This window comes from Caretta caretta, chromosome 11 (assembly GCF_965140235.1).
Source record: "Caretta caretta isolate rCarCar2 chromosome 11, rCarCar1.hap1, whole genome shotgun sequence".
Lineage (NCBI taxonomy): Eukaryota > Metazoa > Chordata > Testudines > Cheloniidae > Caretta > Caretta caretta.
Window position 1 is genome coordinate 37,265,616 of NC_134216.1, and position 26,905 is coordinate 37,292,520.

General features: G+C 44.9%; 2 protein-coding genes across 3 annotated transcripts in view; one reads left to right on the forward strand and one right to left on the reverse strand.

Moving 5' to 3' along the window:
- Positions 1-26,905, reverse strand: part of LOC125645232 (sodium channel protein type 2 subunit alpha-like) — a 210,369-nt gene that overhangs the window by 134,387 nt on the left and 49,077 nt on the right. For both annotated transcript variants that reach the window (XM_075117912.1, XM_075117911.1), the window contains exon 2: positions 1,460-1,784. In XM_075117912.1, coding sequence (XP_074974013.1) covers positions 1,460-1,732 — 273 coding nt within the window. In that variant the 5' untranslated portion in view covers positions 1,733-1,784. The remainder of the gene's footprint in view (positions 1-1,459; positions 1,785-26,905) is intronic.
- LOC142068451 (myb/SANT-like DNA-binding domain-containing protein 7) lies at positions 14,876-16,754 on the forward strand. Its single transcript, XM_075117614.1, has 2 exons — positions 14,876-15,530; positions 16,119-16,754. Exons 1-2 carry the CDS (start codon positions 14,948-14,950, stop codon positions 16,202-16,204), a joined length of 669 nt encoding a protein of 222 aa, XP_074973715.1. The 5' UTR covers positions 14,876-14,947; the 3' UTR covers positions 16,205-16,754.

Consider the following 26,905-nt stretch of genomic DNA (forward strand, 5'->3'; position numbering starts at 1 on the left):
AACAGGAACAGGGAGCAGGAAGCAATAAGCAGGAAGGCAAACCAGTCCCCCTCCCCTACTCAGATGGCAAGCACTCTGAGGAATATATGGTGTGGCAGAGCTCCGACCTTGTCCCCGTGTGTCCCGCGCTTCCAGGCGGTTTATGCTAGTTTCAGAGACTCACTGCAACCCTCCACGTAGCCCTTCTCTCTCTAGGGCCAGGGATACAGTCTACTGAGCCTTTTTCATCATAAGCCAGCAATGGAGGTTGGTGAGAGAATTCCCACAGTCTCTGTTGCTCCTACGGCCTCATGCCAAAACAGTTTAGCCTCCTGTCCTGACAGGGGCCTGTTTTTCCCCTCCCATGAGGTGTTTCTGTAGTGGTGGGTTGGGGGGAACCCGGAACCACCCTCTACTCTGGGTTCCGGCTCAGGGACCCTAATGGTAGCAGCTGTTGGCAGCCAACCTTTTACTGCCAGAGTCACTACATTTCCCTGGGCCACTTCCCCACAGCTCTCCTGCTTCTCCCTTCTTCACCCTTACCTTAGGACTCCCTTACCAATGACCTGAGGGTGTCTTCATTAACCAGCCCTTCAGCCACACTTCCTCTCCTCTGGCTCCTCTCTGCCTGACTGGAGTGAGCCCTTTTATATTATTAGAGGGGCCTTAATTAGAGTCAGGTGGTCACATTAGCTTAATGGCCTCACCTGACTCTTTGCAAGTTAATTGGAGTCAGGTGTTCTCATTAGCCTGGAACAGCCCCTACTCTGGTCAGTTAAGGAACAGAAAACTTAATCCAGTGGCCAGAAAATCTGCCTTCTGCTACTCTGCTGTAGGTCAACCTCCTCCTGGCCCTGGCTAAAGTGGCCATCTATAAAACCAGGGTGAGGAGGTTGGCCGATGCAGTCTTCTGTGACTGTGGGGCCTATTTCCGATCCTCTGTCCGTTCACGCCTCTGGGCAGAGGTCCTCTGGGCGGCGTCCACTGACTCCCTTGACGCCTTTGAGGAGCAGTGGGCGCTGTCCGGGTCCTCTGCTCGGTGTCCCCATCCAGTTCCCTTCGTTTGACCCTTTGACCGCACTCCTGTCCCTGTTGTTCATTAGTTGTCCCCTGTAATTGTTTGGTTTTCCAGGTCCTGTGGACCCCCCCCCTTAGGCTGGGGGGGATCCTTTAGCAGTGGGCAGGCTTTGCCCGCCCACTTCCTGGATCCCAATAGGGCTACTCTGCTGTACCCAACTGGCCTGGGTCTATCACAATGGTCATCACAGAAAAGCAGTGCATCCTACCAAAAATGGAACATTTACAAATAAATTCATACTGTGGCCACAAAAATCAATTTGTGTATGTGACATCACAGGATGTACATGACTTTCATTGAGGCTGCCAACCTGGCCACTCCCATGCTACAGTAGGTTTCAAAGTCTAACAGTGCATTAAATTCAACAGATGCAGCATAAAAATAGGTTTAGTAAACAGCTACCTTTTTATTGATGTAATATGGGTCCAGGTCCTCCAAGGGTTCAGACACCATTCCCGGAGGTATGTCACCATAAATAAATGGGAGTGTCTTTCCTGCTTCCAAGTCACTATTTGGCTTTGGACCATTTTCTTCATTGACATCATCATCTTTATGGTCTTGTTTGATACGATTAGCCTTTTCTTCAGTGATACGTTGTTCAATAGCTGCAAGAGACTCTCTAGTGAAGTAGAAGAAGCTGTCAGGTCCCGGTGGTACCAGCAGTGCCTGTGCCATCTTTTCATTCTGCAAATTTTAATTAACGTTTAGCCTCTTGTATAAAAAAGTTCTAGAGGAACAGAAAAAAAAAAGTTAGGAAAACAAGAATGCAATAGGAACAAAAATCAAAACACTCCCTGAAGTTTATTTAATGGCTTATCTGGTTTTACCTACCAGTAACTGAAAATGTAAACTATCTAAAACATTAAGGTTGAGATTTTTCAAAAAGATACCTGAGGAAACTGGGTACCTAACTGCATAAGATCACTGCATAAGAATCCACTTCTGCCACAATATCAATGGGATTTATCTCCTAAGTAGCAGGTCCTGCAGGATCAGATCTAAAGCAGAAATCAAACTCTTGAAAATAATAAAGTTTATGCCATTAATACATACTATTAGTTTCTGGTATGTATTTAAGTTACCTACTTAAAATATGAATGGACAGCTACAAATAATGACTAAAATCTTTACAATTACTGTTATTTGCCTCCTACCCTCTCCTAAAGCATTGTACTGTAAGGGACTTGAATTATTTCACAGCTACCTGATAAAAAGCTAACCACTTAAGCTTTTCCATTCCATTCAAATTGTATCTTTGGCATAGTGACACCGATTCTTTTTGGCAAAACTGGAGGGGAAGCAATAGGGACTTCACAGCTGAAGCCATTGAAGTTAACTAGAGACCATGACCAAATTTGCATGAAATTTATTACTTTTCCTGCCTGAGGAAAACCCAAGACAATACAATTTTAAAAAGTCAGGAAAACAAAATCAGACTATACATACAATCTTCATTGCTAGTTTCACAACTCCTTGATCTGTCTTTACAGACAGACAGCCTTATACGTCACAGTAAACTGTGCCGTGCCCTCTGCATATACTTGGCCTGATTTTCATAGGTGTTAACTACCTGCAGTTCTCATTGGCTTCCACGGAACCCATCGGTACTGAATTCTTCTGATGATCAAGCCAACTTCATAAACAAAAGTATGATGAGATAATGAGAAAAGTTCATAACTTGACAATCAGCTTTACTTTTTGTAGTTCCGAATGTTGTAAGTAATAAAGGCTAATACCATTTGTTTCCTAAAGTGACCCAATAATTCCAGCAGCCCCGTTAAGAAAAAATAATTTATTACAGTTGCCATTGGTGAGACCCCAATCCCACAAAGGTTTGTGTCTGTATTTAACTGTACACACTGAGTTGTTCCATTGACATCAATGGTATTACTCAGAATGTATAAAGCTAAACACGTAGTTAAGTCCTTATGATATTAGGTCCAATGGTTGGAAAACAGTTTCCAAAATAGCCCTGTTTTTATGCCCTGGGAGCTTTTCAGAATATTCACCGTTAGTTTTCTGTAAAGTTATTTTATTTGAGACACTGGATATCCACTATAACTGATAGCAGATTACTTTCCACTCTGCTTTAAAAATATCGAATATATTTTGAACCAATACTAAAGGCTTGTCTACATGAACATTAAGTTCATGGCAAGCTGGGGTGCGAATCTACCCTGCACTAGCCTGCTTCGCTCTAACTGTCCATATAGACCTTGCTGATGCACATTAACAGTTCAGTTGATATAGTCCAATATTCTAGAGGATTAGAACAAAGACCATTAACAAATTGTTAATGTACATAAGCAGGGTCCACACGAACAGTTAAACTGTGGCAGACTAGTGTCTATTAGATTCATACCCCCCAGCTGCAAACTAATTGTGTAGTTAAGCCCTAATATTCAAGTATATTTAACTATTCATCATGAGATGTACTTCTTAATCTTTCATACTGCTTGATAAAATGAAAACAGTACTCTTTTTTGTTAATTATCACCATGATGAATGCTGCACAAGTCAAATGCAACAGTACAAATGCTGAACTTGTACAACTGCCAGGAAACAGGAACAGTGTCATGTATTTCAGTAACTAAGAACAGATAAAATGCACACGTTGCCTACACTACCGGGGTAAGTCGACCTAAATTACACTACTCCAGCTACATGAATAACGTTTAGGTTGACTTACTGCAGTGTCTACACCGCACTGCGTCAACGGGAGATGCTCTCCTGTTGACTTACTTTACTCCTCTTGTTCCTGTGGAGTACCGGAGTCGACTAGAGAGCACTTCGCAGTTAATTTAGAGGATCTTCACTAGACCCGCTAAATCGACCCCCGCTGCATTGATCGCAGCAGCGTCGATCCCCGGTAAATGTAGACATGGCCCTAGTCCACTCAAGTGGCACACACTGTTTTCTGCAAGCCTATTAACAGTAATATGCAGGTCTGGACTGTGCTTGCTAATGTAAATTTCCTATTGTCTCAGACACTACAGAAAGAAATACAAGACACCAGGAATGTAGTTTAACACACCTTGCAACTATTCAGCAATAATTCATCCTTCCTTTATAATCTGTTCCACCTGGTGGAGGGCCACTGCCAGCCATCCAGCCACCCACCTGGTCAACCTGTTCCAGCACTGTTGCTGGGACGCATTGCCCTCCGCTTTTACCAGCATTAAGGCAGTGGGGGAGAGAGAGTTTTCTCTTCATTGAGCCAGACATAGGAGCCCCATCCAATGTTCCCCAAGTTCTTTCAGAGATGCTTTCACTTAATCCACTTCATCGGGGAATCAGCCCACTATGGAACAAGTGACTGCACTGGGCACTTGGCAAATTGCAACAAAATGAATTTAAAAATCTATTCTATGCACTGAGTTCTTGGGCTGCTGTGGGGAAATGAAATAACCCCACGCTGTGAGAGAAAATTTCCTTCCCAGCCCCAAACAAGTGGCTAGCAGAAGTCCACTGCAAGGCCCACCAAACCAGTCCTACTCTAATGTCATGGGGAGGAGAAAGCTTTTCTTTCTAGCAGAAAGCCTTTCCCTTGGATGCATGGGAACCAACAATCTTACGCTACACCGTTCTGTACACACAATCAGTCAGTCACAAAGCTCCCTCCCTTAGGCCCATTAGGAGGCCGGGGGTGGGTAATCCTTAAAGGGGCCAAAGCTTCCTCATCTCTGAGGCTAGAAAAAGGATGGAAGGTATAGTGTAAACCCTTGTTCACTGCACACTACTTCTCTGCTTCTTTGCCCAGTAAGTCAGTCGGACCTTATTATAGTAGTTTAAATACTTGAATTGTTTTTAAAACGAGCATATTATAAAGAATTAAATAAATGAATGTGATTCTCTCCCAATACAATGTATTTCTTTGAGTCTCTGCTAATCAAGGAAATAGCTTAATAAGCATGTTTTCTAACTCCAGGAGGGTGTACCAATTAAAAGTATTCCACTGCAATAGAAGTATTGTATTTCCACACTGTTCTATACAATGTGTAATATTAAACAGTCTCAAAAATCCTACCAATATGCAGATTTTCATAATATGGTATTAATCTGCAGCATTTATACTTCATATTTCATGTATTATACCAATAACTTCATCATTTACTTTGCTTTTAAAAGTAATTTGTGTAGTAACAATAAATCTAACACCTTTTTGGACTCTCATAATTCCCTATGGTCTTGTTACGTGGAATGATTGTTACATAATTATTAAATTTTCATTCTTTTCAATGTTATGTAATTGTTTGACAAACAAAGGAGTTTAAAGAGAGGAGCCTTACGGCACAGTTTGGATTTGCCTTGGTTTGCCATGGCAACACTTTCACCTCCCTGGGGGCAATCTTACCCTCCCTCCCAGTGATGTGTAATGTTGATGTTTGTACAGGTGTGATGATAACTGCTGTTAATCTCCAGATCTCCAAAACACAACATGATTCAATATAAACCTCTAAAGCTGACCAGGCCATTAAAAGTTCGGTCAGCAGCATAGCGGGGTTAAGGCAGGCTCCCTACCTGGCTCCATGCAGCTCCCAGAAGCTGCCGGCATGTCCCTCAGGTCCCTAGGCGCAGGGGCAGCCAGGGAGGCTCCGTGGGCTGCCCCCGCCCCGAGCGCCGGCTCTGCAGCTCCCGTTGGCCGGGAATTGCAACCAATGAGAGCTATGGGGGCGGTGCGCCTGCGGGCAAGGGCAGTGCGCAGAATCGCCTGGCCACGCCCTCTGCCTAGTAGCCAGAGGGATGTTGCCACTTCCCAGGAGCTGCCTGAGGTAAGCAACGCCCTGAGCCCACACCCCAAATCCCCTCCCACACCCAAGCTCCCTCCCAGAGCTGGCACCCTGCACGCCCTCCCATATCCCACTCCCCTGCCCCAGCCCAGAGCCCCCTCCCACACTCCAAACTCCTCAGCCCCACCCTCCCACCCACAGCACACACCTGCACTCCAAACCCCTCATCCCTGACCCCACCCCAGAGCCCACACCTCTAGCTAGACCCCTCACCTCCTCCGCACCCCAACCCTCTGCCCCAGCCTGGAGAAAATGAGCGAGTGAGTGAGGGTGGGGGAGAGCGAACGACGGAGGGAGGGAGGATGGAGTGAGTGGGGGGTGCCCTCAGATAAGGGGCAGGACAGAGGTGGGTCCTTAGGGCAGTGGGCGGGACAAGGGTGTTCAGTTTTCTGCAATCAGAAAGTTCGAAACCCTATTCCTTCTATTTCCACAAGACCAACTGATTTTCCAGACATTCAAAAGAATCACAAAGCATGCCATGATGATCAATATCTAAAAAGAATTACCTGATAACATCCTTCTAGATCAAGTAGTTAATATTTCTCTCTATAAAAGATTATGAGTCACTATCAATTTTTCTAGCCTTCAGCTACCCTTCCTGAAAAGGTCATACCTAAAACCCATCCCCGTCCTCACCCCAAGTGCTTACTGTGGAATATTCTCTGACTCTGTACTGTATTTGCTTCACAGACAGAGGCTGATACTAGGATAGCTAATATAAAACAGCAAACTGTCAAAACAGATGCATTTGTTTACTTGTGACTATCAGCTACTGGCCAAGAAAATTAAGAGTTTTCAGCCACATTCATGTTTTCTTGTGTGTTTTCCTTTAGAACCCTAGTTGGATTTTCCAAATGATTTGATACAGGCACTAATTTTAATAATCTTCAATCACAAAACAGGGCCAATTCTCAAAATAATTTTACAGTTACATAATATACATTCGTATATTTCAAAATCTGAGTATTACATTTAATAAATCTCACTTAAACAGCTATTTTTACATTGGTGAGTGAACTGACATTTTCCCTTTGGCAGTGAATAAATATTACTCTTAACTATTGCAGATTCATCCATCTGAACTGGATTTATTAAGCAACATTTAGGCAATGTATGTAAGTGCCAAAATATCACTGCAATCATCTGTTTTGATTAAATTAGTGGTTAGCTCATGTATCTACTAACTGCATGATTTCACTCTAGTCACGAATTTTTATAAGGGTATGTCTACACTATGAAATTAGGTCGAATTTATAGAATTTGATTTTTAGAAAGCTATTTTATACAGTCGATTGTGTGTGTCCCCAGTAAGCGCATTAAGTCAGCAGAGTGCGTCCACAGTACCGAGGCGAGCGTTGACTTTCGGAGCGTTGCACTGTGGGTAGCTATCCCACAGTTCCCGCAGTCTCTGCCGCCTATTGGAGTTCTGGGTTAAGCTCCCAATGCCTGATGGGGCAAAAAAATTGTCACGGGTGGTTTTGGGTACATGTCGTCAGTCGCTCCTCCCTCCGTGAAAGCAATGGCAGACAATCATTTCGCGCCTTTTTTCCGTGTGGGCGCCATCCTGCTTTCAGCAGACGGTGCAGTAGGACTGCTAACCATCATCATCGAACCACCGCCTCTGCTGCCACTCTGCTCTTCTGCTCTTGTCTCAATAGCGAATTTCTCCAAGCTGTCTCTCATGGGCTCCCGCTTCAACTCTGCACTCCTGCTCTCATGAATCCACCTCACAGGTGATCAGCCACCACTTCCGCTGCCACTCCGCTCTCCTGCGGACGCCATACCATGGCACACATGGAGCCCGCTCAGATCACCACGGCAGTTATGAGCATTGTAAACATTTCACACATTAACATGCAGTATATGCAGAACCAGAACCTGCAAAAGCAGGCGAGGCGGCGATGGCAGCGCGGTGAGGAGAGTGATGAGGACATGGACACAGACTTCTCTCAAAGCATGGGCCCCGGCAATTTGGCCATCCTGGTGGCAATGGGGCAGGCTCATGCTGTGGAACTCCAATTCTGGGCCCGTGAAAGAAGCACAGACTGGTGGGACCACACAGTGTTGCGGGTCTGGGATGATCCCCAGTGGCTACGAAACTTTTGCATGTGTAAGGGCACTTTCATGGAACTTTGTGACTTGCTTTCCCCTGCCCTGAAGCGCAAGAATACCAAGGTGAGAGCAGCCCTTACAGTTCAGAAGCGAGTGGTGATAGCCCTCTGGAAGCTTGCAACACCAGACAGCTACTGGTCAATCGGTAATCAATTTGGAGTGGGTAAATCTACTGTGGGGGCTGCTGTGATCCAAGTAGCCAACGCAATAACTGAGCTGCTGCTATCAAGGGTAGTGACCCTGGGAAATGTGCAGGTCATAGTGGATGGCTTTGCTGCAATGGGATTCCCTAACTGTGGTGGGGCCACAGATGGAACCCATATCCCTATCTTGGCACCGGACCACCAAGGCAGCCAGTACATAAACCACAAGGGGTACTTTTCAATAGTGCTGCAAGCACTGGTGGATCACAAGGGACATTTCACCAGCATCAACGTGGGATGGCTGGGAAAGGTACATGACGCTCGCATCTTCAGAAGCTCTGGTCTGTATGAACAGCTGCAGCAAGGGACTTACTTTCCAGACCAGAAAATAACTGTCGGGGATGTTGAAATGCCTATAGTTCTCCTTGGTGATCCAGCCTACCACTTAATGCCGTTGCTCATGAAGCCATACACAGGCAGCCTGGACAGTAGTCAGGAGCTGTTCAACTACAGGCTGAGCAAGTGCAGAATGGTGGTAGAATGTGCATTTGGACGTTTAAAAGCACGCTGGCGCAGATTATTGACTTGGTTAGACCTCAACGAAATCAATATTCCGATTGTTTTTACTGCTTGCTGTGTGCTCCACAATATCTGTGAGAATAATGGGGAGACGTTTATGGAAGGGTGGGAAGTTGAGGCAAATCGCCTGGCTGCTAATTACGTGCAGCCAGACACCAGGGCAGTTAGAAGAGCGCAGCAGGATGCGCTGCGCATCAGAGAAGCTTTGAAAACCAGTTTCATGGCTGACCAAGCTACGGTGTGACAGTTCTGTTTCTTTCTCCTTGATGAACACCCGCGCCCTTGGTTCACTTTACTTCCCCGTAAGTCAACCACCCTCCCCTCTCCCCTTCAATCACCGCTTGCAGAGGCAATAAAGTCAATGTTGTTTCAAATTCATGCATTCTTTATTAATTTGTCACACAAATAGGGGGATAACTGCCAAGGTAGCCTGGGAGGGGTGGGAGAGGAGAGAAGCACTGGGTCGGGTAGTGGAGGAGGGAAGGACAAGGCCACACTGCCCTTCAAAACTTATTGAATGCCAGCCTTCTGTTGCTTGGGCAGTCCTCTGGGATGGACTGGTTGCGTGCCCGGAGCTCCCCCATCCCCCGCGTTCTTGGGCGTCTGGGTGAGGAGGTTATGGAACTTGGGGAGGAGGGTGGTTGATTACACAGGAGCTGCAGTGGTGGTCTTTGCCTTTCCTGCACCTCAACCATACACCAGAGCATATCAGTTTGATCCTCTGGTAGCCTCAGCATTGTATCCTGCCTCCTTTCATCATGCTGCTGCCACCTCTCCTGTTGCTCCAGCCACCTGTCCTCGCGTTCATTTTGTGCTTTCCTGGACTCTGGCATTGTCTGCCTCCACGCATTCTGCTGGGCTCTTTCAGTTTGGGTGGACTGCATGAGCTCAGAGAACATTTCATCGCGAGTCTGTTTTTTTCGCCTTCTTATCTGCGTTAGTGTCTGGGACGGAGATGCTAGTTGCAGCATTGAAACATTTGCAGCTGCGGGAGGAAAAAAAGGGAGATTAAAACTGAAAAAGACACATTGGCCATTTAAAAGGAGGAGCTGATGTTTTCGGGTTAACGTGCAGCACAAACCCAACTAACCCCTCCCCCCCACACACACCCAATTCTCTGAGATGATCGCTTCACCCCCCCCCCCCCACCGCGTGGCTAACAGCGGGGATGATTTCTTTTCAGCCACAGGAAAACAGCTCAGCAGGAATGGCCACCTCTGAATGTCCCCTGAATAAAATTCCCCTATTTCAACCAGGTGACCATGAATGATATCACTTTCCTGAAGATAACACAGAGATAAAGAACGGATGTTGTTTGAATGCCAGCAAACACCAGGACCACATGCTGCCATGCTTTCTTATGCAATAATTCCAGACTACGTGCTACTGGCCTGCTGTGGTAAAGTGTCCTACCATGGAGGACGCAATAAGGCTGCCCTCCCCAGAAACCTTTTGCAAAGGCTTTGGGAGTAACTCCAGGACAGCTTCATTGAGATGTCCCTGGAGGATTTCCGCCCCATCCCCAGACACGTTAACAGACTTTTCCAGTAGCTGTATTGGCGGTGAATGCATCCCAAGTCTTCAGGGCAAAGTAATCATTAAACACGCTTGCTTTTAAACCGTGTGTTATATATACAAAGGTATACTCACCAGAGCTGCCTTCTCCACCTTCAATCCGGGAGCCCAGGTTGGGAGGGTATTGGATCCAGGGTGATAAACAGTTCCTGGCTGTCAGGGAGAACGGTTTCTCCGCTTGCCTGGTATGTGCTATCTTCCTCATCCCCAAAATCCTCATCCCTGTTGCGTGAGACTCCCCCCTTGCCTCTTTGGTAGGCTTGCCTAAGCTCCTTAAGTTTCATGCTGCGGGTCCCTGTGATAGCTTCTATCCTTCATGCCCTTGGAGATTTTTTCAAATATTTTGGCATTTTGTCTTTTGGAATGGAGTTCTGATTGCATGGATTCATCTCCTCATACAGCGATCAGATCCAGTACTTTCCGTTTGGTCCATGCTGGAGCTCTTTTGCGATTCTGGGACTCCATGGTCACCTCTGCTGATGAGCTCTGCATGGTCACCTCTGCTGATGAGCTCACCACACTGGCCAAACAGGAAATAAAATTCAAAAGTTTGCGGGGCTTTTCCTGTCTACCTGGCCAGTGCATCCGAGTTCAGAGTGCTGTCGAGAGCAGTCACAATGGAGCACTGTGGGATAGCTCCCGGAGGCCAGTACTGTCGAATTGCGTCCACACTAACCCAAATTTGACCCGGCGATGTCAATTTCAGCACTAATCCCCTCATCGGGGAGGAGTACAGAAATCTATTTTAAGAGCCCATTAAGTCAACAAAAATGGCTTCGTTGCGTGGACGGGTGCAGGCTTAAATCGATCTAACGCTGCTAAACTTGTAGTGTAGACCAGGGCTAAGTGACAGCAGTATTATTACTGATTTTAATTTATAACAAAATACCCTTAATTCTGGGTAGATTTACATAATTTAAAATGATACAAAAATATTAAAAAATTAAAAAATAAGACTCTCTCTATGGTAGGCTGAACTAGATTGAACCCCATCCACATTAACAAATCAACCAGACAAAAAACTATGCCTATATTCATCTTACCCTCTCATAGAAGTTCCTGCTTTCAACTCTCACTATAATCCCATTAAAAAAAAAGGATCTTGCCTCTTGTCCTTGTAGGTGAAGAAACTTGTGCTATTTCTGACCTAACAGGTGGGGGAATAACTAAATTCCAAAAGTCAATGACTGTTTAAAAGAAGGGTCCTACCACCATCATCCCTTTTTAACTTAGGGGGTACGGATAACCCAAGTGCCTCTGCTAATCACAGGTGTAGCAGTATTACAGCGCTTTATATGTGAGAAAGTGCAGCTTAAAATTCCACTTAGAAACTGAGAGGCAGGCAGTGTAAAATTACAGAATAGCATGTACCTTCAAGTGCAAAACATTGCTTAACCAACCGGAAGCCTCATTCTGCACTGCCTTACATTTCTGAGTTGTCTTAAGGTGTTGCCCCACACCAAGCATGCCATAGTAATGCAGCATCAAAACTAAATGTAATGCATCTTGTTTTTTAAAGTCCTAGATGTAATACATAATGCCATAGTATTTCTAATCCAGACCTTTTTCAAGACAGGACCACTTTATCCTTGAGTTTCTTATGTTAAAACCTAGGACTGAACCAAGTAACCTCACATTTGTATAATATGCATAGAAGAATCACCACTCCATTTACCTTCAATAAGTTACACAGTAAACACTATTACATTCAAACTTTTCACATTTTTTCCTAAACAGACCCTACAAACCAACAAGAAGAAATCTGATCTTTTCCTGTTTTAGTGACAAAAAACATAGCACCGAGCCACATGAAGTTCTCTAATGCTCATATCGTCCAACACTGTCAGGAGCTGAATGCCTGCTGAAAGCTCTCAAGGTCACTTCAATGGGAGTTGAAAGTGTTCAGGACCTTACAGAATCAGTCCTTTAATGAGAGAACAAGTGCGGCAAGTCTGCAAATGCAGCTTATGTCATGTCTGCCAACACTAGAGCAGACTCAAATAATGGGAATACTCCCTCCAGTGTCTGAATCTATTGTGGGTGTGCCCTGCACATTACCGCTGCAGAAAGGCACAGCTCTTCTAGGTCATCCTAAAGGGAAATTCCGCTAGCAAATCTAGTAGGAGCTGCACTAAAGTTGTCTCAACTACCAGTTGCTCTTTGCACATTTTTCTTGGCTTTACTGTACTCAACATGGATCCAATGCAGTAGAAATAGTAACATGTGGTGATCACTATGTTTACACAACAAGAGAAAATGATTTGTTTCCCTTTCTACAAATCATAAAGGATAGGTGCCAGAAAAAAGGGCCAGGTGAGCTAAAGAATTATCAAAACTTAAGTGCAAAATAAGAGCTACAATGGGTGGGCACTGATCCAAGGCAGTGCAGTATGTCTGAAGCAGAGGACAGCTTTTATATATGTGAATCAACAAACCACAGCTCCAGGACAATTGCAGCTCAGGGCCTCCATCTGTAATAACTGTGGAATTAAAAACAAGTTCCCTATAGCATAATTATTTAAAAGTCAGTGTACCAAATTCAGAGTTGGTATGAAATAGATGCAAAAAGTGGTGTGAAGCGGATTTACACCTGCTTACATCAAGCCTGAAACTGAGCCTAAAGTCTCATTCTACTTTTCTAAAAATAATTTTACAAATATTCCAATTTTATAAATTCTGTGTCTTAATGCATCAGAAATTAATATAATTCAATGAATTTTCCTCCCAAATTCCTGTGCCCAATTACAAGTCTATACAACAAAATGTATTCTCCTACTCACTGATTGCCTGTTATTTTAGACTTATTACTTGCCAAAATTCCACTCAAAACTCTTTTTCATCAAGACACGCCCTGAATTTTACTTCAGTTCCCAGTGGTAATGTCCTAATCATTTTAACTCTGGCTCACCTCTCCCTCTGAGCATCTTTTTTTCCACACACACCGCTTTCTCTTGTAATCTTTTCTCCCAAACACCTCAAGCTCTGTTCAAGCCTCTGAAAATCTGTTGCTGAGCAACAAGCAAGAAGAACTAGGATGCAGCTCTCATTTCTTAAAGGTGCAACAACCCTTTTAAAGATGAGAATTTTATGTTTTCCTATCTGATTAAGGCATCAACATATAGTTGGTCTTCCAGGATACTACCTATGATTAGAAATGCCCTTTAATCCATATAAGGGCCAGGAAGCTCCTTCTGTTAAAAATCCTTCATATAGACAATAGTTACTCCAAATCTTAATGTTGTTTACTGTGAGGAAACTACAGCATGTTCTCTCTTTAGGGGAGGTATTAACAATGTGATGAATCAGCTGAACTTTGATGGGTCAACAGAGGGCAATGTGATCAATCTTCTTATGGTCATTCTGCTGCTGGTGTTTTACTTTGGCAGGGTAAGCACTTAGGAGGAGTGCATTAAAGATACAGGATGTTTGGAACTCTGAAGGTAGTTGGGAAATAGTATTGGGTGCTAGAGCCCTAGTAGTTGAAGCGTCTGTGGTGTCAAGGGAAAGTTTGGTATTGCAGCATGCTAGAGAATTACAAGTGAAAAGCTCAGTTGCAATGAAGTGAAAGGGACAGATGCAACAAACCCTTGTGCTACAGATACAGTTACGAGGTAATTCATAATGAGCAGAACCTAGATCCTTCAGTTTCATCAATAAAAGTCTCTACTACTTGAACTAAAGGCAAAGCTCTCCAAAAGTATCTGGGGGTTACAGTGGATCAAAAATTGAATAAGAGTCAACAACACGATGCAGGTGCAAAAAAGGCTAATATTCTGGGGTTTATTACAGGAGTGTCGAATGTAAGACATGGGAGATAGAGCCAAGTACCACGGGACAACTGGGTGCCACACTTTAGAAAAGATGTGGACTAACTGGAGAGAGACCTGAGGAGAACAACAAAAACAATAAAAGGGTTAGAAAACCTGACTTATGAGGAAAGATTTAAAAAAAAAAAACCTGAGCATGTTTAGTCTTGAGAAAAGAAGTCTGAGGGGGGATCTGATAACAGTCTTCAACTATGTTAGGGGCTATCATTCAGAGGATGGTGATCAATTGTTCTCTATGTCCACTGAAGTTAGGACAAGAATTAATGGGCTTAATCTGCAACGAGAGAGATTTAGGTTAGCTATTAGGAAATATCAGGACTTTCCAACTATAAAGGAAAATTAAGTCCTAGAAGAGATTACCAAGAGAAGTCGTGGAATCCCCATCGTTGGAGGTTTTTAAGAGCGTGTTAGTCAAACACCTGTCAGAGATGATCTAAATTTATTTGATCCTGCATAGGCATCCAGACTTCATGACCTTTCGGAGTCCCTTCCAGCCCTACACTTCGATGCCCTGGTCTACACTAGGACTTTAGGTCGAATTTAGCAGCGTTAAATCGATGTAAACCTGCACCCGTCCACACAATGAAGCCCTTTATTTCGACTTAAAGGGCTCTTAAAATCGATTTCCTTACTCCACCCCTGACAAGTGGATTAGCGCTTAAATCGACGTTGCCGGCTCGAATTTGGGGTACTGTGGACACAATTCGATGGTATTGGCCTCCGGGAGCTATCCCAGAGTGCTCCATTGTGACCGCTCTGGACAGCACTCTCAACTCAGATGCACTGGCCAGGTAGACAGGAAAAGAACTGCGAACTTTTGAATCTCATTTCCTGTTTGGCCAGCGTGGCAAGCTGCAGGTGACCATGCAGAGCTCATCAGCACAGGTGACCATGATGGAGTCCCAGAATCGCAAAAGAGCTCCAGCATGGACCGAACGGGAGGTACGGGATCTGATCGCTGTTTGGGGAGAGGAATCTGTGCTATCAGAACTCCGTTCCAGTTTTCGAAATGCCAAAACCTTTGTGAAAATCTCCCAGGGCATGAAGGACAGAGGCCATAACAGGGACCCGAAGCAGTGCCGCGTGAAACTGAAGGAGCTGAGGCAAGCCTACCAGAAAACCAGAGAGGCGAACAGCCGCTCTGGGTCAGAGCCCCAAACATGCTGCTTCTATGATGAGCTGCATGCCATTTTAGGGGGTTCAGCCACCACTACCCCAGCCGTGTTGTTTGACTCCTTCAATGGAGATGGAGGCAATACGGAAGCAGGTTTTGGGGACGAAGAAGATGATGATGAGGAGGAGGTTGTAGATAGCTCACAGCAAGGAAGCGGAGAAACCGGTTTTCCCGACAGCCAGGAACTGTTTCTCACCCTAGACCTGGAGCCAGTACCCCCTGAACCCACCCAAGGCTGCCTCCTGGACCCAGCAGGCGGAGAAGGGACCTCTGGTGAGTGTACCTTTTAAAATACTATACATGGTTTAAAAGCAAGCATGTGAAAGGATTACTTTGCCCTGGCATTTGCGGTTCTCCTAGTTGTAGTCCTAAAGCCTTTGCAAAAGGTTTCTGGGGAGGGCAGCCTTATTGCGTCCTTCATGGTAGGACACTTTACCACTCCAGGCCAGTAACACGTACTCGGGAATCATTGTAGAACAAAGCATTGCAGTGTATGTTTGCTGGCATTCAAACAACATCCGTTCTTTATCTCTCTGTGTTATCCCCAGGAGAGTGAGATATCATTCATGGTCACCTGGTTGAAATAGAGTGCTTTTCTTCAGGGGACACTCAGAGGAGCCCATTCCTGCTGGGCTGTTTGCCTGTGGCTAAACAGAAATGTTCCCCGCTGTTAGCCACAGGGAGGGGGGAAGGTTGAGGGGGTAGTCACGCGGTGGGAGGAGGCAAAATGCGACCTTGTAACGAAAGCACATGTGCTATGTATGTAATGTTAACAGCAAGGTTTACCCTGAAAGAGTGTAGCCACTGTTTTATAAAATGTGTCTTTTTAAATACCGCTGTCCCTTTTTTTTTCTCCACCAGCTGCATGTGTTTCAATGATCACAGGATCTTCTCCTTCCCAGAGGCTAGTGAAGCTTAGAAAGAAAAAAAAAACGCACTCACGATGAAATGTTCTCCGAGCTCATGCTGTCCTCCCACACTGACAGAGCACAGACGAATGCGTGGAGGCAAATAATGTCAGAGTGCAGGAAAGCACAAAATGACCGGGAGGAGAGATGGCGGGCTGAAGAGAGTAAGTGGCGGGCTGAAGACAGGGCTGAAGCTCAAATGTGGCGGCAGTGTGATGAGAGGAGGCAGGATTCAATGCTGAGGCTGCTGCAGGACCAAACCAGTATGCTCCAGTGTATGGTTGAGCTGCAGCAAAGGCAGCTTGAGCACAGACTGCCACTGCTGCCCCTCTGTAACCAACCGCCCTCCTCCCCAAGTTCCATAGCCTCCACACCCAGACGCCCAAGAACGCGGTGGGGGGGCCTCCGGCCAACCAGCCACTCCACCACAGAGGATTGCCCCAAAAAAAGAAGGCTGGCATTCAATAAAGTTTAAAGTTGTAAACTTTTAAAGTGCTGTGCTTAAAGTGCCGTGTGGCATTTTCCTTCCCTCCTCCACCACCCCTCCTGGGCTACCTTGGTAGTCATCCCCCTATTTGTGTGATGAATGAATAAAGAATGCATGAATGTGAAGCAACAATGACTTTATTGCCTCTGCAAGCGGTGATTGAAGGGAGGAGGGGCGGGTGGTTAGCTTACAGGGAAGTAGAGTGAACCAAGGGGCGGGGGGTTTCATCAAGGAGAAACAAACAGAACTTTCACACCATAGCCTGGCCAGTCATGAAACTGGTTTTCAAAGCTTCTCTGATGCGTACCGCGCCCTCCTGTGCTCTTCTAACCGCCCTGGTGTCTGGCTGCGCGTAACCAGCAGCTAGGCGATTTGCCTCAACCTCCCACCCCACCATAAACGTCTCCCCCTTACTCTCACAGATATTGTGGAGCACACAGCAAGCAGTAATAACAGTGGGAATATTGGTTTCGCTGAGGTCTAAGCGAGTCAGTAAACTGCACCAGCGTGCCTTTAAACGTCCAAATGCACATTCTACCACCATTCTGCACTTGCTCAGCCTGTAGTTGAACAGCTCCTGACTACTGTCCAGGCTGCCTGTGTACGGCTTCATGAGCCATGGCATTAAGGGGTAGGCTGGGTCCCCAAGGATACATATAGGCATTTCAACATCCCCAACAGTTATTTTGTGGTCTGGGAATAAAGTCCCTTCCTGCAGCTTTTGAAACAGACCAGAGTTCCTGAAGATGCGAGCATCATGCACCTTTCCCGGCCATCCCACGTTAATGTTGGTGAAACGTCCCTTGTGATCCACCAGAGCTTGCAGCACTATCGAAAAGTACCCCTTGCGGTTTATGTACTCGGCGGCTTGGTGCTCCGGTGCCAAGAGAGGGATATGGGTTCCGTCTATAGCCCCACCACAGTTCGGGAATCCCATTGCAGCAAAGCCATCCACTATGACCTGCACATTTCCCAGGGTCACTACCCTTGATAGCAGCAGATCTTTGATTGCGTGGGCTACTTGCATCACAGCAGCCCCAACAGTAGATTTGCCCACTCCAAATTGATTCCCAACTGACCGGTAGCTGTCTGGCGTTGCAAGCTTCCACAGGGCTATCGCCACTCGCTTCTCAACTGTGAGGGCTGCTCTCATCTTGGTATTCATGCGCCTCAGGGCAGGGGAAAGCAAGTCACAAAGTTCCATGAAAGTGCCCTTACGCATGCGAAAGTTTCGCAGCCACTGGGAATCGTCCCAGACCTGCAACACTATGCGGTCCCACCAGTCTGTGCTTGTTTCCCGAGCCCAGAATCGGCGTTCCACAGCATGAACCTGCCCCATTAGCACCATGATGCATGCATTGGCAGGGCCCATGCTTTCAGAGAAATCTGTGTCCATGTCCTGATCACTCACGTGACCGCACTGACGTCGCCTCCTCGCCCGGTATCGCTTTGCCAGGTTCTGGTGCTGCATATACTGCTGGATAATGCGTGTGGTGTTTAATGTGCTCCTAATTGCCAAAGTGAGCTGAGCGGCCTCCATGCTTGCCTTGGTATGGCGTCCGCACAGAAAAAAGGCGCGGAACGATTGTCTGCCGTTGCTCTGACGGAGGGAGGGGCGACTGACGACATGGCTTACAGGGTTGGCTTCAGGGAGCTAAAATCAACAAAGGGGGTGCCTGTACATCAAGGAGTATTTCAGGCAGGACTTCACGGAGGGTTCCAATAAGAAATGGTGCACCTAAGTTATTGTTCTTATTGGAGCAAGGAGGTTAGCCTGGCCTCTGACTGATACATGCCTAGATTTACCTCGCTGCACCTTCTCTGTGAGTGACTGCAGTGTGACCTAGAGGAATGAGTCCCCTAGACAGGGGAGGAGGCAAATGAGTACAAAACAAATCTGGTCTATTTCTTGTTTTGACCCACTCCATCTATCTTTTACATCTTTGGCTGGCAGCAGACGGTGCAGAAGGACTGCATGCCATCCACATCTCATGGCTGCTCGGCAGAAGATGTTACAGTACGACTGCTAGCCATCCCCATCTCATGGCTGCTCGGCAGAAGATGGTACAGTACTACTGCTAGCAATCCGTATCGCCTGCCCGCTCACCATAAGACGGTTCAATAGGACTGACTGCAGGACTAAAGAGAATGACCTGGTCAAGTCACTCCAAATTTAGTCCCTGCGCCCAGGTCTGCCCAGGCGCTCCCAGCCGACGTGGCCAGGAGCACCTCGGACATGACGATGACGGCTACCAGTCGTACTGTACCGTCTGCTGCCACAAGGCAAGGGGTTGCTGCTACTGTGTAGCAATGCCATACCGCGTCTGCCAGCACCCAGGAGACATAGGGTGACGGTTACCTGAGCGGGCTCCATGCTTGCAGTGGTATGGCGTCTGCACAGGTAACTCAGGAAAAAAGGCGCGAAATGATTGTCTGCCCTTGCTTTCACGGAGGGAGGGAGGGAACGGGGGCCTGACGATATGTACCCAGAACCACTCGCGACAATGTTTTAGCCCCATCAGGCATTGGGATCTCAACCCAGAATTCCAATGGGCAGCGGAGACTGCGGGAACTGTGGGATAGCTACCCCCAGTGCAACGCTCCGGAAGTCGACTCTAGCCTCGGTACTGTGGAAGCGCTCCGCCGAGTTAATGCACTTAATGCACTTAGAGCATTTTCTGTGGGGACACACACACTCGAATATATAAAACCGATTTCTAAAAAACCGACTTCTATAAATTCGACCTTATTCCGTAGTGTAGACATACCCTATGATTCTATAAGGGTGTGTAGTATTAAGTCCCTTATCCTCTTTGTGAGTCAGCCACTATACAGTGATCATCACACACACACAAACACAATGCATGTGCCCTTGTCTGTAGGCAAAGCTGATCTTGAGCATCTAATGTGTACAGAAGTTCAAACTCAACAAATGAATACCAGTCTCTAAAAAGCCTATGTGATGCAAACAAGAGACAATTATTAAATACATCACATACTCTTCCCTATGGAACTTGCACTAAAGCTATAGCTACAGGTCTCTACAACTTTATTATATATTTCTACTATGTACACCTAAGAGCCCTAGTCATGGACCATGGTGCTAGATGATGTAAAAAAAGAAAAAGAAAAAACCCTTCCCAGTTTGGGGGCTTGCAAGAACAGCTCCCAGCAATTCCCACAGCTAGCAATATAGAGGGAGACACTGTGGAACTGAAACGGAGGCTCTCTACCTTGCCTGTGCTTGAGACACACAAACAACCTGGACAGCATGGACCAGGAGGCTGACTGATGGGCTGGACAATAACTGCAGACTCCAAAGAGCATGAGATTTCTCAGACACATGAACTGAGCCTGGAGAGGCACCATGTTTGAGAGGAGGAAGAGTTAAAGGGCCAGATTAATCTGCCTGAGCAACCAACAGCAGGCACTAAAAAGCTTGTGTGTGTGTGCTGACTCCAGTTAGGGACAGTGTTTTGAGAGACAGCTGGCTCCAGGGAGCCACAAGGTTACTGCAGCCAGAGGGGCAACAGCCCAGGAATTGCTCCCTACAACAGAAGGGAAGGTAACATTTTGTCTCTCTCAGCCAGAGGGCTGGTGACTGACCTGAAACCCTCAGCTCCAAACAGGAGAGAGAGACTGCTTCGGGCTGTGAAGACTGACTGCACGTTGTACCCAGTACCATGTCCCTGCATTGGGAGTGAGGGCTTGAAACAACCTAAGACCCACTCCAGCCAAAAGGGAGAGCTCTCAGCTTCTCAGAGAGGGATGTACCCTTGCTCATCAAGTGTCAATTCAATTAACCAGCTAAGGCCTGTGGGGAGACTGTGGGGGCATTTTTGTTATTTTACTTAGTCTGAGGGCATTTAGTGTTGATTAGTTACTTGTTTATTTGATATCCCTGATTTCTGTACCATTCCTTCTCTTAATTTACCCTTATTCTTTCTGGGAATAAAACTTTGTTGTCCTTATCCATTGATCCTGGATATCCTGTACTCATAAATTGTCAAGTCTGAAGGGGGTAGGTATGGTTTTGGTTGTTTTTTAATAAAGATCAAAGAAATTCCAAGACCAAACCACTATGTTAAAATGGAGTTAAAGTTCAAAATGTTTTTGGCACTATGGGGGGCGGGGTATAGAGAAGGAGAAAATATATATATTAAAAATAATGTCTCTCTCAAAGTTAGTTTAATCTAATCTGAACCACATACACTGAAATGTCTTCAAAGAACACTGGCTCCAGCAGCTAGCCTTGAAACCTGCTAGCTTTCAGACAGATCTCAATTTTATGACAAATTACTTGGGTTTCTTAAGAACAGAAACTTCACAACAAGAAAAGGTGTTTGGCACATATACATAAGAAAAAGCACACAATCAATCAGCATTGGAGTGATGCCAAAAGGGATAAAATTTCCCATCCAGCCTGTACCTGTAATGCCAAAGTGAAGGTGAAAAAGGCTAAGTGATTTTTTTTTTTTTTGCATCCAAGTTATAATATGATCAAGCACAGGAAATCTAGAAATAGACCAACAGAGCTTCCTCTTTCACTGTTTCTACTCTAATACTGCTGAAAGCTTAATATATGCATATGTACTAAGGATTAAACCTTCAGATATATGCTGTAAACACCTTTGGAGGGCAGTAGAGCCCTATAAACCACTGCAACTAAAGTGTTGAGTAGAAAAGTCGACAAGAGCAAAGAAAAAAATTTGGACTCATGGGAATGAAAAAATTAAATACCATTTCAAAATTTGTTGAGTTGCTGGCTTCTTAGGTAAAGCATCAAGGATCCCCATAGGCTATACCGCTACTGCCCATCCTCTTATGGCTGCCAATGATGCCTCCTGAGGGGAAGGAGGAAAGAACCTGGTAGCCTCCTCTGCCTTGTAAGACAAGTGTGAAGATATCAGAGGTTTTCCCTACCACACCTACAGGGCAACAAAAGATCCTGATACATACTGCTCCCCATCAGGCCTTCAAGAAGGAAGTGAAGATCCCAAAACGCTCTTCTAGCCTCAGGCCAGGAAGGAACGGTATGTGGAATGAGATGGGATGAAGTACAAAAGAATGTCAATGGGAGGAAGAAGAGAGGGAGAATAGGGAGAGGGATTGGAGTGTGAGAGTGAGGGGAGTCTAAGCAAATGAGTGGGAGGGAATGAATGAAGAGAGGTCAAGCTGGAGTGAATGAGAGCGCAAGACAGACTGGGAGAAGAGTGTATGTGAATTAGGATGAGATGGACTGAATTTAGGTGTGTGTGAGAGAGAATGAGAACAAATAAGGAAAGAAATAGATAGAACAGATGAGAGTATTAAACTTATGCTTAATCAGCCTGACATAGCCTCTGTACATAGGAAAAGGGAATTCTGGTCAACCCCTACCCCAGCCCCACAAACACATACACAAAAGGCATGGATTATTTCCTGGAACACCTCTGCCAGGGTCCATGATAGCTCCCTCAATGTCTCCTAGTGGATCTGCATCCCAGGAACACCCCAGATACCACCAGGTCTATACCCCCTTGCTCCTATACTATCTTATAGTTTTGTATAGCACCCACCACCACAGTATCTAATTGCTTCCCAGGTAAATTCCACCTGCATGTGCTCAACTCGCTAAAGGCTTTGCTTGGGAAATATCCCCCACCCCCCTTCATCATGCCATGTCTGATGAAAATACTTCAAAGAGGGAGATGTTGCAGCATGCTCTGAAGGTAGTAAGATTGGATTAGTCCAAAGTTCTCTGATAGTTCCACAGTTAAACCATTCTTGCTGAAGGGGCTTCATCCCTGGCTCCCACATGCTTCATCGTGGGATTTATAAAATGCATGGTCCACCAGAAGTACAGCTGTCTTGGCAGGTCACTAATAGAATCAAGGTCACTATTGTACTTAAATTCTGCTCTGCTGATGGCTTTGATCTGGGCCTTGAACTGAAATGACAATGGAAGTAAAACTGAGACATGGCAAAGAGATTGAGTAAGTGTGATGTGCTCATGACAGTCCATCTCGATGATGAGGCAGGTCACCCACCTTTTGCACAATGCTTATTCTACCTCTCCCATGAACCTTGGATTGTTCCCTCTCTGCTCTACCTAACTGAAAAGATGTTCCTCTCAGACTCTCTCCCTCAGTAGACACCTTTGGGCCTGTGTTTCTATTTACAGACAAATTCAATGAGAAAAGTCTTGTCCTACATATACGACTGCTTCATCTGATTCTTGCAATTTCATTAAAAGGCTTTAATAAATATGAAAGAAAGTCTGAGTTATTCATCTTGTGGAGCTTGATCGAGAGATATTCAACTTTATGCCTCCTGAACCTAGCCATCTGAAACAATAAACCACTCAAGTTTTTTCAGGACTCAATCGTTAAGGTTGTTTCTTCCAATTCAGGTTACATTTTTTCCTACCCAAGACAGTTATTTTGCAATCTACTGAATGCCATTTTATTCAATTTATCTTGAAATATTATTCCCTTTGAACCTGTGTACTGTGAGGCTGTGACACAGCAACTCACCAGCTAGTGCATTGCCTTTTGGCTGGGTGTGGCATTGCCAGGTTTTCCCTCTCCATAGCCTTGCTGGCCAGCTGTTCAGGTCTGCTGGCCAGCAGACTCAGCCCTCCAGCCGGGTCGTTTTTAATATCACCCCTTTTGGGGAAAGTCAGAATCCAGTCCAATGGCAGTCCAGCATCCGTGTGCCAGGGCTCCAGCCTGACTAAGCATTATGACCATTGTCTGGGGCCTTCACCTGGCCTTTCACTGGTGACCTGAGTGGCAACTCAGTCCTTTCTTCTAATCCTGGGTTCCAGCCCAGGGCCCCTGTTAGCAAGTGATTAAGGTCTGCTTCTTCAGACCACCTTGCTTCTTACCTGGGCTTCTTCCTACTATGGCCTGCCTCTAGGCCTTCCTCCCCTAGTGCTCTTCAGACCTCAGAGGAAAGGTAACAAAGGAAGGCACAACATTAAAATAATCCAAACATCTGCCTCTTTTTAAGAGGTAGCTGACGAGCTGTAGCCTCACTCAATTATCTCCAGGCTATTGTGCAATGTTCATAGGAACCCTCTGCCAGCTTTGGCCTCCACTGAGCTCCTTCCTGGGAGGTAGTAGGAACAAGTCTGTCCACCTCCCAAGACTGGTGCCTTCTGAACTGGGTTTCTACCTTTTAAGGTTGCTCCCCTAAGACTGGCATGTCTTGCAGGTGAGGTAGGGTTGGGCTGCCTGAGCCTAAAGCTGATCTTTAACCTCTTCTTGCCTGGTGCAGGGTTAGTACACCTCATCACAGGGCAGTTAAACTTGATTAACTTCTCCCAAAGACAAATTTATGTTGTATTGGGTTACAGCTCAAGAGCAGTAATGAGGGTAGAATTCTGAATTCTGATGTGACCTTACTGTAGAACCATGGGCAAGGGAACCACAATAACTTATCTGTACCTTAGTTTTCCCATCTGCAAAGTACATATAGTGCTTACTTAGTTCAGAGTTTTGTGAGGCTTACTCCATTAATATGTATGTGTGAAGTTCTAGGAGATCCTCTAATTAAACTGCTACTTAAATGCAAATTATTATAAAATTGATGGAATACATACGTAACAACTTCTTTTCTACTGGAGGAGAAAGCATTAAGATCTACCGAACGACAAAGAGCTAATGCAGCCAGAGAGTACTTTCTAGTAGTCTGGTTTGTAGGCATACGGAACAGGCACCGCAAGAAGTCAAATACAATAATGCAAATCCCAGACCACACAAAGCAAACAGTATGCTAGTTTAGCTAAGACTGTATGCATTTTTGAGTAATTGTGAAATTAACTAATGAAGTGGCTCAGACCTGGGGTAATTACCTACCTATGTCCAAGCTTCCAAGCTGTTGAATACATGCTGGAAAAGTGAAAGGGAGAGTGAGAACAAAATAATGAGATGTCTCACACATCCCAACTCTGCCTACCTGCAAGTTCCATCTAAAAGGAAGCTGTGGTGGCACTGTTTTAATAATAAATTCTAGATATTATTTATAAGCGTCCTATATGGAATTGCATCCAACTAATTATGTTATGGAGCCTAGAGGACATATCATGCTAATGTTTTCTATATAACATGGTTTTTTTCTGCTGTATGATTTAACCTTTTACACAGCTGTATGCATGAAAAATGCAATTATCATCAAAACAGTAATTGTATTGTATCTATCAGTTTACATACTTACAGACATTACTCAGAAAGGAATTTGTGCATCTACTGAACAATTTTTAGCAGAACAGACAACAGAGCATTTGGAGCGAAGTTTGCAGTAGTTAATCAAGCAAAACCTCTACCTTAAAGCTGAATCAACCCCGGATCACCGCACATGGACTACAGACCTGCTCTTGCTATAAGTTTCATGCTATTGTATATGGGCCAGTAGTGAACTGATACAGTATTGAAACATCTGTGACCACCTTTCTGTATGCAGAACTATAAAATCCCTCCTGGCCAGAGGCAAAACCCTTTCACCTGTAAAGGGTTAAGAAGCTAAGATAACCTCGCTGGCACTTGACCAAAATGACCAATGAGGAGACAAGATACTTTCAAAGCTGGAGGGGGGCGGGGAACAAAGGCTGTCTGTCTGTCTGTGTGATGCTTTTGCCGGGAACAGATCAGGAATGATCTTCAGAACTTCTGTTAAATTACTAAATAATCTAGCTATAAATGCATTAGATTTCCTTTTGTTAAATGGCTGGTAAAATAGGTTGTGCTGAATGGAATGTATATTCCTCTTTTTGTGTCTTTTTGTAACTTAAGGGATTCCCTAGAGGGATTCTCTATGTTTTGAATCTGATTAGCCTGTAAAGTATTTACCATCCTGATTTTACAGAGGTGATTCTTTTACTTTTTCTTTAATTAAAATTCTTCTTTTAAGAACCTGATTGCTTTTTCATTGTTCTTAAGATCCAAGGGTTTGGGTCTGTGTTCACCTATGCAAATGGGTGAGGATTTTTATCAAGCTTTCCCCAAGAAAGGGGGTGTAGGGCTTGGGGGGATATTTTGGGGGGAAGACGTCTCCAAGTGGGCACTTTCCCTGTTCTTTGTTTAACATGCTTGGTGGTGGCAGCGTAGGGTTCAAGGACAAGACAAAGTTTGTATCTTGAGGAAGTTTTTAACCTAAGTTGGTAAGAAAAAGCTTAGGGGGTCTTTCATGCAGGTCCCCACATCTGTACCCTAGAGTTCAGAGTGGGGAAGGAACCTTGACAAAAGTTTATTACATTAGCAACTAATTGGTCCATAAACATTTTACTTATGAGTAAACATAGTTGCTATTTGTATCTGTCTGCTTATCAAAGAATCACTATGTAATGGAATAATGAACAGTTAAAAACTGCAAGGCAGCCTCTCTGTCTTAAATTATAAAACTTCCATACACCCATCTAGTCCTACATACCTCCCACAGGCAGAGGCGTGTCCCACATTTTGGGAATCACATATGTAGATTATCACAATATGATACATCCTCACCTTTCTTATATGTTTTCTCACTGTTCAAATAGTTAATAATGTTGACATTTAAAGTATCATTACAGGCATCTGAGTTAACACCCATCAAAAATGAATGGGGCAGTTCACGCCTCTGAAATATTGTTTCAGGCTCTCTGCAAACTCAGATCTCTCTGTATTAGTTAACATTCAAAATGTGAAGCAAGGATTTCTTCAGAACCATATTAGCTGGAAACTTCTTAAAAATTAAAGCAGAAACTGAGGAAGACAATTGAGAGGTCTATCCATGATCCCCAGCTAGTCTTTCACACATTCCGACACCCACAGGAGTGCACTCCACACTTTGGGAAACACTGACTTGAACTACTGAAATAAATTTATTTGGGGCTTTTAAAAAAATGGTTTCTACAGACAGCACGTTCACTGACTGATAAAACAGTATACATTTCTACCAGGCATATGCTCAATAAATGTCACTAATTCACCGCCATGGCCTTACAGCAGTTCTTCTGAATTTTTATAGATGCAATCAGAGAAATTCAGGCTTCCTGCTAAATGTTGCTACTCCACTGCTTTATTAACAGTGCTTAAAAGGTACCCGCATTGGCTGAAATGAACTCCAGCTTTTGGCTCTAGAGACAATGGCCAACAATTACAGAAGATCCCTCTGAGCTAATAATCAAATAAGATAATATATTTTTGGAACACATAGTAGGAAATGAGTTCAATTAATGATTTATTCCAGCAGCCCAACAATAATCACTACTTGAAGAAGGAACATATTGGTTA

Coding starts and splice junctions, on each gene's coding strand:
- LOC142068451 (XM_075117614.1), top strand. CDS start 14,948: ATGCAGAGCTCATCAGCACAGGTGACCATGATGGAGTCCCAGAATCGC. Junction 15,531..16,118: donor AGGCGGAGAAGGGACCTCTG/GTGAGTGTACCT, acceptor TTTCTCCACCAG/CTGCATGTGTTTCAATGATC.